We start from the raw sequence: 13,696 nt of genomic DNA, 5'->3' as shown, positions 1-13,696 counted from the left end.
AACTCAGTAAATAAAGATTAAAAATATTTTTGAAATATTTTCAAAAATAATTTTAGCAAATTAAATATAGATTTTGTGTATATTTACATTACACTGTTGTTGTTCTATCTAATTAGGTTATCTTTTCTTGTTTTTTAGTTTTTTACAATATTTACAAATAATGCTTAATTGATTTTTATTTTCTCTACCAAATTACTATAATTAAAATATGTGTACAATAGTAAATAAAGTTTAATTTAAAAAAATAATTTATTTCTTAGCAATTCTATTTTTTAACATATCTTTATACAGTCAATTGGTTTATTAAAAAATAAACACAGTAGCTCTATCTGTATTGCCTACTCCCAGTTGTACAGTCAGTTGACCAGTGCTTTGAAATGGTTTGGTGTGTGGGCTTCTTAGTGGTTTAAGCCTCTGACGGATTATCGCTCAGTGTTTTGCTGAACTGGTCGTTATTCGACCAGTTGTAGCTCTGGCAAGCCTGCCTTTATATTTGACAAGGTCTATTTTGACTAAGGCTGTGCTCCAGCAGGAAGAGAGGGCGCCGAACTGTTTCCGTCGTTATGGAGATTCAGTCTGTGTACGGAAATGTCAGTCAGGCTGCTACTTGGTGAAATATTAATGTCAGCTTAACGTCCCGTTCTTAGCTTTCTGTGCTACTAAAACGTCTTGGGTAAGTGTATTTTGTTTTATCTTCAATGTTTTTTCTAGGTTTTATAAGTTTTGCAGCTACCCAAATGATAGAAAACTGTAAAATGTTGAGTGTCATTTGTAAAGTTACACGGTCAAAAATTAACAGCAATAAATTATTTACCCTGTCATAAGAGAAGGAAAAAGGGGTTAATTTTCAAAGTAATATTTTCACCACGTTATTCATCCATTTATAAATGTCACAGCTTAAAACTAAATATTTAATTAGCCATATAAATATTTATCTTCAAACTAAATATTTAGGTTGGAGCAGAATTTGAAGCTACATATTTAGCTTGCTAACTGATAATTGGTTCATAAGCTAAACCTTATTTAGCTTGCTAATTAATATCTAATTTGAAGATAGATATTTAGTTTGCAAACTAAAAATTTAGTTAGAAGATAAACTAAATATTTTGTTTGCTAACAATAACATTTAGGTTTCTAATTGTTTAGTTTGCTAAGTAAATATTTACCTTGCAGCTAAATATCTAGTTTCCTAACTAGATATAAATATCTAGTTTGCTAACTAGATATTTAGCTGAATAACAAAATACTTAGTTAGAAGCTAAATAAATATTATTAATAATTTAGTTGTATTTAAGTTGCAAATTATTAATACCAAAATTTCCTCTGACTACCATTAAAGTCAGACCAAGTACCACCAATGGTACTTCTTGTAGCACAGTTTAAGAGCCATTCTGGCAACTAAACCAGCCGCCTTAAACAAGGATATTAGGAAGTATTTTGTAGAACGTGTATAGATCCACATAAATACTACTTCTCTTAGATGTAAATCAATGCATCAGACCCTCAGCAGCAGTAACATCTCAATTGATTAACTGTTTTAAAAAATTAAGTTTATAAATATTACAGTTTTTCAGGAAATGCAGCCCTCCTATGTAGTAGCACCATAAAGTAAAGAAGTGTCCAGTGGGTCTGGTGACCCAATCAGAGGGCGCACTCCCTCTGAGTGTCAGATGGAGATCAGCACCACCCCCCTGCGGTCCTTCAAGGATTAGGTTTAAAAAACGTATGGAAGGTCTAATAATGTCCAAGTGACTAATTGTAGGAGACCTTATATCAGTAAGACTGGTTGCAGCCGTTAGCCAATGTACAGTAGAAGTCAACAGTTGATCAGTCTGTGTTTTCTATATTTGTCACGTTTGCCACTATGTAGAAATATGTTGCGGCTGCACTGGTGCAGGCCCCAGCTATATCCTGCACCAGTGTCAGGTTTCAGCGTCGTGCTGCAGCCCAGTGCCTTACTTTCCAGTCAACAGAACATGCTGGTAGTAATGACACCAGGAGAAACCACTGGTCATCACTTTTACTGGACAGGACAGTGTTTTATGTTGCTGCTGTTGTTGTTTCAATGCAGAATAATGCTAGCTACCCACTTTGCATTCTATTTATTTCCTAATAGAAGCCAAGCTGACTTATCCACTTGTCTGACAAAGTGGAGGACCAAATAGAAAAAAAGTCAAGGGAGAAATGACAGTTTGCCTGTACAATTGTCTGTCGGCGGCTGGGCTTCAGCGTCATTATTCAAGGTAAGCAAACAGATCAGTCAAGTCCACATGTTTGCTTTGATTTTTCTTATAATACACTTATCTTTCTCTGTTGTTTTGTCTTTTAGGTTCACCTTGATGGGTGTTTACCGGGCAGCCCATCTTTCCACACTGAGCATGGAGGACTACCCCCTCCTGGGAGTTTGCTCTATGGAGGACAGAGCTCGCCTTTTCCAGCTGGTCCAACTGGTTAAAAGCCTTGATCTAAGGAGCCTTAGAAATGACGATATTGGGATTTATAATATTCATAATATAGATTATGAAGAAGACAATGAGCTATTTCCTTCTAATAATAGCTTCAGTCCTGATGGGTATGGAAACACCAATGGAGATGTGAGAAGGGATAAGAATGAAAGTGGAGCTGCTTCTAATGCATTCAGTGATAGACCATCATATGTTCGCAGACGGCTGGATTTCTCTACTGAAAACACAGACCAGAAATTGTGTTCTCATTTTGAAGACACCGTCTACGCAAGTCACAACAGGAATGATGATCCAGTTCATGAAAATGGATCAGCCACACCCATTCAACTGGGGCTTCACAGCAGAAAAGCTGTGGTGTGTGACCTTCGACAAAGCAAAAACAGTAAGCTAAATGAGCGTAGCTGTTCATGTGATCCTCACAATGGACAAAGCATCCAGCTGCACGTCACACGGGAATCTTCAGTGCTCAACTCTCACATCAGATTAATACCAAAGAGTGAGACATTCAACAAATTGAATCCTGCCCCAGCAGCAGTAACATCGGAATCACTTATTAACAAACCATCAGCACAGAAAGACAGAAAGACAATCTTCAGGAAGAAAAAGAGCCCTGCAGATGTTACCAAGCCCACGCCCATTTATGAAGCAAAAACAACAGCCGGCTACAACTATGGACTACCGCTGAGTCCTCCTCAGGCTGCAAAGTAAAGTGCTATTCAGTTCTACCCTCATTGCTATATTTCTACACAACAAGATAACAAGTGCCAGTTTCACTTAGCAAGAAAGTCGATATGCAAGTATCAGTGCAAAAGTGTCCACAGCCCTTTTCACCCATTTTGTGTTTTTTTGTGAGACAGACAACACAATGCAGTGCATAATTCTAAAGTGGAAAGAAAACGATACACGATTTACAAAAATGGTAAAAATTAAATTACTTTTAGAGGAATGACATGCATTTGTCAAATGGCCCCTGCTTAGACAGTACTTTCAACTTTTGCTGCAATTACTGCTGTCGGACCTTTTGTATATCTTTTTAGCATCTCCAGCTGAATTATTGTTGATTTTTTTTAATAGCTCAGCTTTGTCAGATTGTCTGACAACAGTTATTTTCAAATCATAGATTCTCTAATTAATACTCAGATAAAATTACACAAAAGAGGACTGTTATTGTTAATGCAACTTCTGAAGGCAATTTTATTTAAGGGTATCAGATCAAACTTGTCTGAAATCAAGTGGACTCCACTGTTTTCAGATTTTGATTTGGACTACTTGGTCTTGGTTCATTTTATAAAATCCAATTAAATTACTTTCATGTTTGCAGTCATCAGAGGTATGAATACTTTTGCATGAACCTAAGAAACATAACGACGGTATGATTTCTGCTTTTTATAGCAGACATGGGGAAGGACAACGGATCAGCGTGTGTGTGAGGAAACGACCTTTAACTCTTGCAGAGTGCAAAAGAGGAGAGGTAGATGTTGTGACAACTCCGAGTGGAGAGTGTATGGCAGTTGTGCACGAAAGCAAAGAAGCTGTGGATCTCACAGAGTACATATTACAGGTAGATATGCAGAAAGAGGAAAAAATCTGATTCCTTTATTTTGTAATTCTTAAAAAATACATTTTTATGCTTAATTTGTTCTGGTTCTCTGTTGTTTTGCAGCACAGGTATCATTTCGACCAGGTTTTTGGAGAGGAGAGCTCCAATGAAGAGGTCTATCTGAAAACAGCGTATCCTTTGGTTCAGCACATGCTCAGTGGGTAGGTGTTTACCACTAAATTGCCATGCAAGGCATGTGCATTGTAGACCAGGGTCAATCACTACTGTGAAATGATTCCTAAAGTTTCAAACCCCCCAAAACTTTCATCATAGCTTTACCCCACTTTGACGTTGTTCTCCAGCTGTGCGGTACATAGACAAATGCAGCTCTGCCTCTCACCACAGGCTGCTGTGCACTGCCAGACAACTGGCACAAAGAATCCACCTGCTGTTCCCCCTTATTGCTTACATGAAAGACAAATTTGTGTTTTTGGAAATAATTCTGATCAAGAAAAACATGGACTGTCATGGTGTGGAAACTAAAAGTGTGTCAAACTTAAATAACAAAGAGTAAATGTTGTAGATATTACTTTAAAGACCCTTAAGTAATAACGATTTTGATTGATATTTTCAATAAAAGCAATCAGATCCGTTTCCTACTGGCTCTTGCCTACTGAGCTGTCCAGTTGATCAAATCTAAATGAAACAGCATGAAGTGTTTAAGCTTCCGCTCTTTAGTGTCTTTTCTCTTTGTGTTGTGTGCATCCACAGAGGCAAGGCCACCTGCTTTGCGTATGGACAGACAGGTGCAGGAAAGACTCACACCATGCTGGGTTCATCCCCCGCTGGAACTGGCTTATATGCTCTAGCCGTTCGGGACATTTTTGCTCACCTGTCTGCGACAAGCGCATCTCTACTGGTTTATGTCAGCTTCTTTGAAATCTACTGCGGCCAGCTGTATGACTTGTTGGAACACAGGAAAAGGTTATTGTTTCAAATTTATTGCCTTTTTTTATCTTACGTGGTTTATCTGGTTTGTGTTTTCACTGCAACATGTCTCCCCCATATTTTCTCTGCTGAACAGTTAGTTTTTCTATAATGACCAGAGTATATTACCTATCTCCCCCCCATTGAAGGTTATTTGCCAGGGAGGATGGAAAGAAAGTGGTTCACATTTCAGGTCTGCGGGACATCCGAGTGGATTCAGTCAGCTCACTGCTGGAGGTTTGATCCTTTCTTTCATACAATTAGTAATTTACCCAATGTGTAGTCCAGAGTTTATGTTGTAAATGGCAAACCAACCAACAAGGTATGAAACTTAAACCAAACTTTTAAACTGAACTCAAATACTTTACATTATGAGAAAGTCTTCTTTAATTGTCAAAAGGTACAAAACAATTTAGTCTAGAGAAATAATAGATATGTGGTTACATCCTCATTGATCCAGTAGTTGTCTCCTACCTACCATTAAATTATATTTTCTTAAACTTCAGATAGGAATCACTCCTTTGTCTGTAATATTATGGTCTCTCTCTTAAGCTGCTCTCCTTTTTCTGCATTCCTGGCTGCTTTAAGGTAATTTCACAGGGAACAGCTGAGCGAACACAAGGGACAAGTGGCGTGAATCCTCTTTCCTCTCGATCCCATGCCTTGCTTCAGATTCAGCTCAGGAATCTTAATCACCAGATAGCTGGAAGGTGAGAGACTTAACCTTTCTATTTTTTGGCATTATTCAGAATATATCTGGATTGTCACGACCTGGCAATCATTATCTGTGATTCAGAGCCAAGTGTGATTTTTTTTTTTCAAGGTTTCAAAATTTCTCACAAAATAAGATTTTCACATTTTGTCACATAACATTTTAAAGCTTGAGCATGTTTTTTGAGGGGGATTTCATGTCATAGACCATTTATTTCTTTTATTTTAAGAATAAAAATCTGTGAAGTGTGGCATGCACTTGTGTTCCCCCTTCACTCTGACAGTCTTAAATAAAATCCAGTTTCTCCTTATTGCCTTCAATAGTTACCTAATTAGCGTGAGAAAGTTGTGGAGAAGTTTAAAGCAATATCCCAAGAGTTTTACTTCTCACAGAGTGCTGTTCAATCTGCCATGTGAAAATGGAAAACACAATTTCACATGGCTGCCAGAAGAAGATCTGGTGTTTTACCAACTTCCTGATGATTTATTTATTTTTTTTTAATCACCTGAATTGACAATCCGATAGTTCTAATGTTTTGTGGGAAGTTGATAAAACTAATTGTTGCGTGTTTGTGTATGCGTGTGTGCAGAATATGGTTTGTGGACCTGGCAGGCAGTGAGAGAGCTTCAGATGCCAAAGAACCAAACAAGCAGAGTCGCATGGAGGGAGCTGAGATCAACCAGAGCCTGCTGGCTGTAAGAAACTTTCTCACAAACTCAGATATACTTCACCATATTTAATTATAAACAGTCATTGGGAAGAAAAAGTTGCTAAAAATTAAGTACATCTTATTAATCAGTGGCTTGTAAAATTCCCTATTGCAACTGTGTTCTGTGTAAATTTATCAGTTTCACCTTATTGGTTTTGAAATGATTTAAATAAGGCCTGAAGAACATTCTCAAAGTGATGGGTAGCAACAGTGACTCCTCTGAGATCCTTGCTGATCTCTTTCCAAATTCACGTTTCTTTTAAAACACATAAACAGAGACTACCTGCTTTTTTAAAGCTAGTAACAGTTTTGATCAGCTAATATACATGTAATTTCAGTACTTGGCTGCTAACTTTCTTTTTAGATCCTATGAAAGCAGCAATAGTCTATCTAATTTTTCCACAAATCTAATAGCTGCTTGCCCCCCACAGCTGAAAGAATGTATCCGTTCTCTGGACAAAGAGGAATCTCACACTCCTTTCCGACAAAGCAAACTCACTCAGGTGCTGATGTAACTTAATAATAAAAGGACAGATAACTTTATTGTGTTTCCACTTTGACCCACACATATTCTTGAGTTTGTTTTCAAACTAAACTGGTTCATTCTCATTTTAGGTTTTAAAGGACTCGTTTGTTGGTGACTCGAAGACATGCATGATTGCCAACATTTCACCGGGTCACTCAGCAACAGAACACACACTCAATACTCTGAGATATGCAGATCGGTAAGAGTTTAAAGGGGAAGGAAACGGTAAATAGAGGCTAATGTTACTTCTCTCATGAGATGCTGGCACATTGCTCTGGATTATATTTATGGGTATTGGAGTAAAGGGGAAAGAGGACAGTTTTGAAGAATATGCTGCATCATCTTGCTTCCACCTTAAAATTATGTCCTATTTTATAAATCTCAGTAAAAATATTGAGGTTTATGGTTGTAACATTAGAAAATATGGAAACGTTTCAGTAGTATAAAGACTTTCATAAGGCATCGCATGTGTTCAATTTCTTACAGTGTGAAGGAGTTGAGAGGACAAAATGGGCCAATTGGAAGAAAAAGAAGCAGAAGCATAATGGCCCGGTCTGACAACAGCAACACAGGGAACAGAAGAAATGTTGGGACTTCTAAAAATCCAAAGCTAGGAAATCAGAACAAGAATTTCAGCCCACACATATCACAACCAGTTTTCTGCTCAACACCCACAAAACCTTTTTGTTTAGAGGAAACACAATCAAGAAACAGAAAGGTCATAGAACTTGAACATATTAGCCCAATTAGAGGGTCGTTGGCACAGACTGAAGACAGGTGTTTGAGTAGAGGGCTGGAGGTCAGACGGGATGGGAGAACTGAATATGAAACGTACAATGATATTCACAGTCACTGTGTTAAAGGGAAACATACCAGAGCAGTGGGGATGTTGGGACAACAAAACAATGGAGCCGTTAAAGGGGAAGATTTAACTTTTTCTAAAAGGGAATCTGGATTCTACCACAGGGAAAAGGAGAACTATCAGCAGACTATGGAAGAGAGAAAGAGAGATGAACCAGAATGGGCAGAAATGAGAAGACAGGCTATAAGCTGTAGAGACACATGCAAGGAAGAAGAGGAGTTAAAAGAAAGAGAACTACACAAAGCTGACGAAAAAGAGAAAGTGAGGCATCTGAGAGAGTATCATCAGCAGCTGCAGCAGTTTTCACCTTCACCAGTGTCTTCATGCGTCCATCCTCTCTCATCTTCATCTTTCTCTTCCTCTACTCGGGGATCTCTGTCTTTCCTCCTGCACTCGTCTAACTTTTCATTCTCTACCCAAACCGATCCTTGTTTAGAAGAGACTTCATATGTGCAAACCGAAACCTCTGCAAACCACACTAAGAATGTTGCTGATGACGATAAGTGTGAAAACGAGAGGAAGGTGAAGACTGAGGCAGCTGGGAGGAAGGAGGAGAAGAGGCTAGCTGGTATGAAGGGGGGACACCTGAGGGACTCCTGGATGGGAAGCACAGAAGTGGAGTCCAAGCAAATCCCAACAAAAACAGAGGCACACCTGTCTGGTTGCCTTGATTCAGAGGTCAAAAGGGATGTGGATCTGCAGAAACGGCAAACAACAGATATTGCATGGAGCCATGAGCAGAAAGGAGTGTCTGACTACTACAGCAAAAATCTTCATCTGCAACTTAATGCACTTTCCCCAGTATGTGAAAACAGCAGCAAAATGTCTCTTTTACCTCAAGTTGATATTGCTGGAGATTCTTTAAGCTGCTTTACGGATCCTCTCAGCATTTCCCAGCTTCATGTGGAGCGGCAGCGGCAGCCTGCTGGTCCACACGAAGAATTTTCCTTGTCTCCATTGGAGCCGCCCCGCTCAAAGAACGTCCAGATGAATATGTCTGCTACATATGACACTGCAACAGCAGCTGGTCACCATGAGCAAAAGAAATGCATCGCAATCACTGTCAATGGAAGAGGTAAGAGAGACCCTAAATCAAATCAAATCAAATTTTATTTGTATAGCACATTTCAGCATCAAGGCATTTCAAAGTGCTTTACATAATTGAAATAAAAACAGCATGTGACGCAAACAGTGAGAAAGAGAAATAAAAAGAAAGTAATAAAAAGATAAAAAGAAAAGATAAAAACAAAACAAAAAAAACATCAAATACATTAAAGACATCAAAACCCACACTCTAATCCTAATTTAGCCATAAGCAACTCTAAACAGGTGGGTTTTAAGTTGAGATTTAAAGGCACCCAGTGTTTCAGCTGTTTTACAGTTTTCTGGAAGTTTGTTCCAAATCCGTGGTGCATAGAAACTGAATGCTGCTTCTCCTCGTTTGGTTCTGGTTCTGGGGATGCAAAGGAGACCAGAACCAGAAGATGTGAGGGGTCTAGACGGTTGGTACAGCAATAGCAGATCTTTAATGTATTGTGGTGCTAAACCGTTCAGTGATTTATAAACTAACAACAGTATTTTAAAGTCTATTCTTTGAGCTACAGGGAGCCAGTGTAGGGACTTTAAAACTGGTGTTATGTGCTCCATCTTCCTGGTTTTAGTGAGAACGCGAGCAGCAGGATTCTGGATGAGCTGCAGCTGTTTGATTGATTTATTAGTCAGACCTGTGAAGACGCTGTTGCAGTAATCAAACACCCTGATTCTGTTTCAGTAAAAGAAAATAAATCTTAATAAATTAGAATATCATATAAAGTTCATTAGTTTCGGTGATTCATTTTAAAAAGTGAAACGCCACAGACCGGAAGATACATTTCAATCATTTATTTCAGTTAATTTGAATAATTAAAGCTTAGGCTCAGTGGAAAACCAAAATGTGTGTTTATTTTTAAGAAAATAGGAATATTACTAAAGACTAATAAAAACTCAACTTTTTTTTCACCTTACTTACCTTATGCGACATCTCTAACACCGTCTCTGGTTTAGGTTTATATTGATGGGACGGTTGTGGTTCACGCCACAGATACAGCTATGTGTGGTGGCTTTATATTTCTTGTTCCTTCTGCAGCTTTTTGATCACTCAGCTTTCCATTCAACATGCCTGGATACAGAACTCTGTGATCAATCAGGTTCTTTTGCATTCATATTTTGTGATTTCACGTCATTGTTGAGGAAAATTATGTCGGTGACCGTCTGCTGGACATGTGTCCAGTCAGCAGCCATATTGCACCTACCATAACATTACTGTGTTGGAAATCGTTTGTTGTTGCTCCTATGTAATATTCTAATTTTCCCCAAAAAATGTAATTTATTAGCTATAAGAATCATTCAAATGAATATAAATTAATGCTTGAAATTAATTACTGTGTGTAGTGAATGTATATTGTGTCAGAGTTTCACTTTTTGAATTGAATTACTGATATAAATGAACTCTTTATTAAGAATCTCAGGTAGTTTCCTTTTTTTTCAGGTACAGATACACCTTTCTCCATCCAAGACCAGGGGAACAAGGAGAAAAAACTATCAACTTTAGAAAAAAATGTAACTGCATCCATAATTAAGTCCCAGGCTTCATCTTTAATCAAAAGCACTGAGGATTGTAGCTCTCAGTCTACACACAATTCACTAGAATGTACACATAATATACACTCTAAAACCGACATATCTAAGCAACATTCAGAGCCTCCATATGGCTCCTTGAACTCAGCACAGGCAAATTATTACAATATCTCAAGAGTTGACGCTGAGCAGTTCAATCCTGCTGAGTTAGGTGGAGTAGAAAGCAGCAACCAGCAAATCAAACCCACAATCCATCTGTTCACCGTGGACAGATCGGACCACGCAAGGTAAGAATTATTAAATGTGACACAGTGTTATGATTCTTGAACAAAACTACTCTAACTCAATGTGCTCCCAGGTTGCACATTATTGAGGTCCACTTGGAGCAGCTGAAAGAGATGGAAGCTATTTGTCACAAAGAGGGGGAACTTCTTTGCCAGCAGCATGATCTGGTTCGACAAAACCAAAAATTCACAACTGATGGCTTTCACTCTTTCTTTTTTTTTTTGTGCATCCTAATTTTTGTCCTTTGGTCCAACAGGTTTTTGTGGAATTTGTCCACAAGCTGGATGAGATCCTGGAGAGGAAGGCTCAGTGTGTACACAACATGAAAGCTCATCTGAAGCCCTATCTGAAGACCAACCATCACTCCACACAAGAAGATTAGAAAAAATGAATTTTTCACACAAAAAAACCCCCAGCATGCTTTAAAAATCCAGCAAGAACTTTATTCCACTATAAACTTGAATGATGAAGTTCAAGTTTAAGTTTATTTAAATTAAAAATACTAGGGACACAGCACAACCATGCACACACACATACCTAAAGAGATGAATTGAGAGACCAATTAATTTGATCGATTTAATTTGAATTGAATTAACCTAATAGTCATGATTCAGGACTGTGGGGAGAAGCTGGAGTACCCACATCTCCAGGCAAAAAACCACAGGACATTGTTGCTGCAAGTCAACAATGCTACAAACTGGGCAACCATGCAGCATGAAATTTCCTTGCTGCTAAATATTCCACAGTCAACTAGTGGTGGTATTATAACAAAGTGGAAGTGATGGGACACAACAGCAAGGCAGTTTTATTTGCATAGCCCATTTCCAGCCACAAGGCAAGTTCTTTACATTTTTAGAAGAAAAATAAAACAACAAAAAAGCAAAAAAACGTTACCTTGCAAAGTGAGGTAAAACGATGACAAGTTGAAAACAGACTACACTTTATGTCCCAGGTGTTCTTCGATTTCAGCTTTAAACAATTTTGGGTTTTGGCCTTTGTTTAAAGGAACTCGTTGCTTCAGCATCATTGTAGTTTTCTGGAAATTTGATCCACTTTAGTGGAGCACAAAAATTAAATGTTGCTTTTTAAATGTTTGGTTCTGATTCAGGAATGTTGATACAACGACATCAGATCTTTTTGCAGGACATCAAGACAACAGGAGGAGGAGCTTAATTGATGTATAATTTTGTTTCTTCTTTTTTTCAGCTTTTTCTTTTTTGGGGTTGAGTTTGATGCATCATTTTCTCCAGCTGCAACCCAGCAACAGAGTGGTAGGCCTCTTGAAATCACAGAACAGGGTCTGCCAAGGCTGAGGGACATAGTGTATGGAGGTCGCCAACTTTCCGCAGGGTCAATAGCTACAGAACTCCAAACTTTAGCTGAAGAGTGTATAGAGAGCTTCACAGACTGAGTTTCCATTCCTGAGCTGCTGCAGCCAAGCCTTGCTTTACCAAGTGTAAAGTAAAGTTTCCAAGACGTCAGTGTCTGACTGAAAATTGTCAATATTTCTATAAAGACACTCCTAAGCCAAGTGGACAGCTTTCCCAGGACAGCTGAAGCTGTTATAGTGGCAAAGAGTGGGCCGACACTACATTAAACCCTGCGAATTAAGGAACTCACTCAGGTTTAGATGTGTCTGAAGGCAGTGAATAATTTTGGTAAATGTAAAATGTGTTCCACAAAACTTTGGCTGCTTTTTATAATGAAGTTATTTACTATTATCTGTGGTCATGTCATCTCAGATGTTCCTGAGCACGTCTTGCTACAGCTTAATATAGTTTTAATTAAAATGGACATAACTCAAACATCTTCTTTGTCCAGAGCAGACCACCAAGATGGTGTTTACATTCTGCCAGTATTTGGGACAACAAGCAGAATGAAACCATGTATCAAGCCAAGATGGATAATGGTATTTTCCAATATTTATTTATTATTTATTTATTTTTTACTAATGTCTTTCAAGCTTCAAGCCAAGTTGCTGAAGCTTGAGGTTCAGAAGTTTTTGGTAGAATATCTTTTGCAAGATGGGATGAAGATTTAATTAAAATTGTTTGTGTTTGTTTAAATATGGTGTCAGTGGTTTATATTTTAACAAGTGCTTTATATATATATATATATACATATATATATATATTTTTTTTTTTTTTTGTAAATTTATATCAACTTAAAGTAATTTTTAAATAATATTTTTTGGCCTTCAGTTTAGATACAGAATCTAATTACTGTATTCATATTTGAGGTCAACTTGAAAGTCTGATCTTGTTGAGTTTAACAACCTGGACATATATAGGACTTCACTTTGTCTATGGTAAATGGAATTGTATTTTTGAAGAATATTAATTTTGTTTTCTAATCATGTTTCAAGAGGAAATTTGGCAGCTAATTTTCTTTACAAAGGAAAAACATGGGAGTCAGGAGAAGATGAAACTAAATATCAAATTTTTAAACAGCATGTCTGAGTGAACAAGTTCTAACCATGTGCATCTAGTGTCATACACCTGTGTAATCTTATGCATTTTAACGGATGTGAACATGCGTTTATTGACCCTTCACTCGAAAAGGTGATTATTTTTTTTAATTATGATGTACAGAAATTTTTCTCTTAAGTTTTAATAGCTTAGATCACAGGTGTCAAACTCCAGTCCTGGAGGGCAACTGCCCTGCAACTTTCAGATGTGCCTCTGCTGCACCACACCTGAATAGAATAATTAGGCCATTAGCAAGGCTCTGCAGAACTTATCTACACATGAAGGAGGTAATTAAGCCATTTCATTCCAGTGTTTTTGTACCTGTGACATCTAAAAACTGCAGGACAGTGGTCCTTGAGGACTAGAGTGTGACACCCCTGGCTTGATTCTCTTAATGCTGTGCTATAATTTGTATTAAATAACGATACATTAATATTTGGCTGAAAAGAAACCGAAGGGGCTTCTTACAGGGTCTAATTTTTTCACAGAACTCGTACATTTACTGACTTTGAATAAAATATAATGA

The 13,696-nt window shown here is 37.8% G+C and overlaps 1 protein-coding gene across 1 annotated transcript; it reads left to right on the top strand.

The window, feature by feature from the left end:
- The first annotated feature begins 334 nt into the window (after nucleotides 1-334).
- LOC106924499 (uncharacterized) lies at nucleotides 335-12,768 on the top strand. The gene is made up of 15 exons (XM_014998232.2): nucleotides 335-673; nucleotides 2,117-2,243; nucleotides 2,330-3,169; nucleotides 3,858-4,026; nucleotides 4,129-4,226; nucleotides 4,777-4,989; nucleotides 5,142-5,229; nucleotides 5,581-5,702; nucleotides 6,294-6,399; nucleotides 6,845-6,916; nucleotides 7,029-7,138; nucleotides 7,426-8,876; nucleotides 10,329-10,704; nucleotides 10,776-10,869; nucleotides 10,959-12,768. The coding sequence occupies exons 2-15, from the start codon at nucleotides 2,185-2,187 to the stop codon at nucleotides 11,082-11,084; spliced, it is 3,924 nt and encodes a 1,307-aa protein (XP_014853718.2). The 5' UTR covers nucleotides 335-673; nucleotides 2,117-2,184; the 3' UTR covers nucleotides 11,085-12,768.
- Nucleotides 12,769-13,696: the final 928 nt, after the last annotated feature.

This window comes from Poecilia mexicana, unplaced genomic scaffold (assembly GCF_051168715.1).
Source record: "Poecilia mexicana isolate PSO_F unplaced genomic scaffold, ASM5116871v1 scaffold_9, whole genome shotgun sequence".
Lineage (NCBI taxonomy): Eukaryota > Metazoa > Chordata > Actinopteri > Cyprinodontiformes > Poeciliidae > Poecilia > Poecilia mexicana.
This window is presented reverse-complemented; position numbering and strand designations above follow the sequence as displayed.

Excerpts from the sequence above, each read along its gene's own strand:
- LOC106924499 (XM_014998232.2), top strand. The coding sequence starts at position 2,185 with ATGACAGTTTGCCTGTACAATTGTCTGTCGGCGGCTGGGCTTCAGCGT. Across the intron at positions 3,170-3,857 it reads AGTCCTCCTCAGGCTGCAAA|CAGACATGGGGAAGGACAAC; the intron begins GTAAAGTGCTAT and ends TGCTTTTTATAG. Across the intron at positions 6,400-6,844 it reads TCAACCAGAGCCTGCTGGCT|CTGAAAGAATGTATCCGTTC; the intron begins GTAAGAAACTTT and ends TGCCCCCCACAG.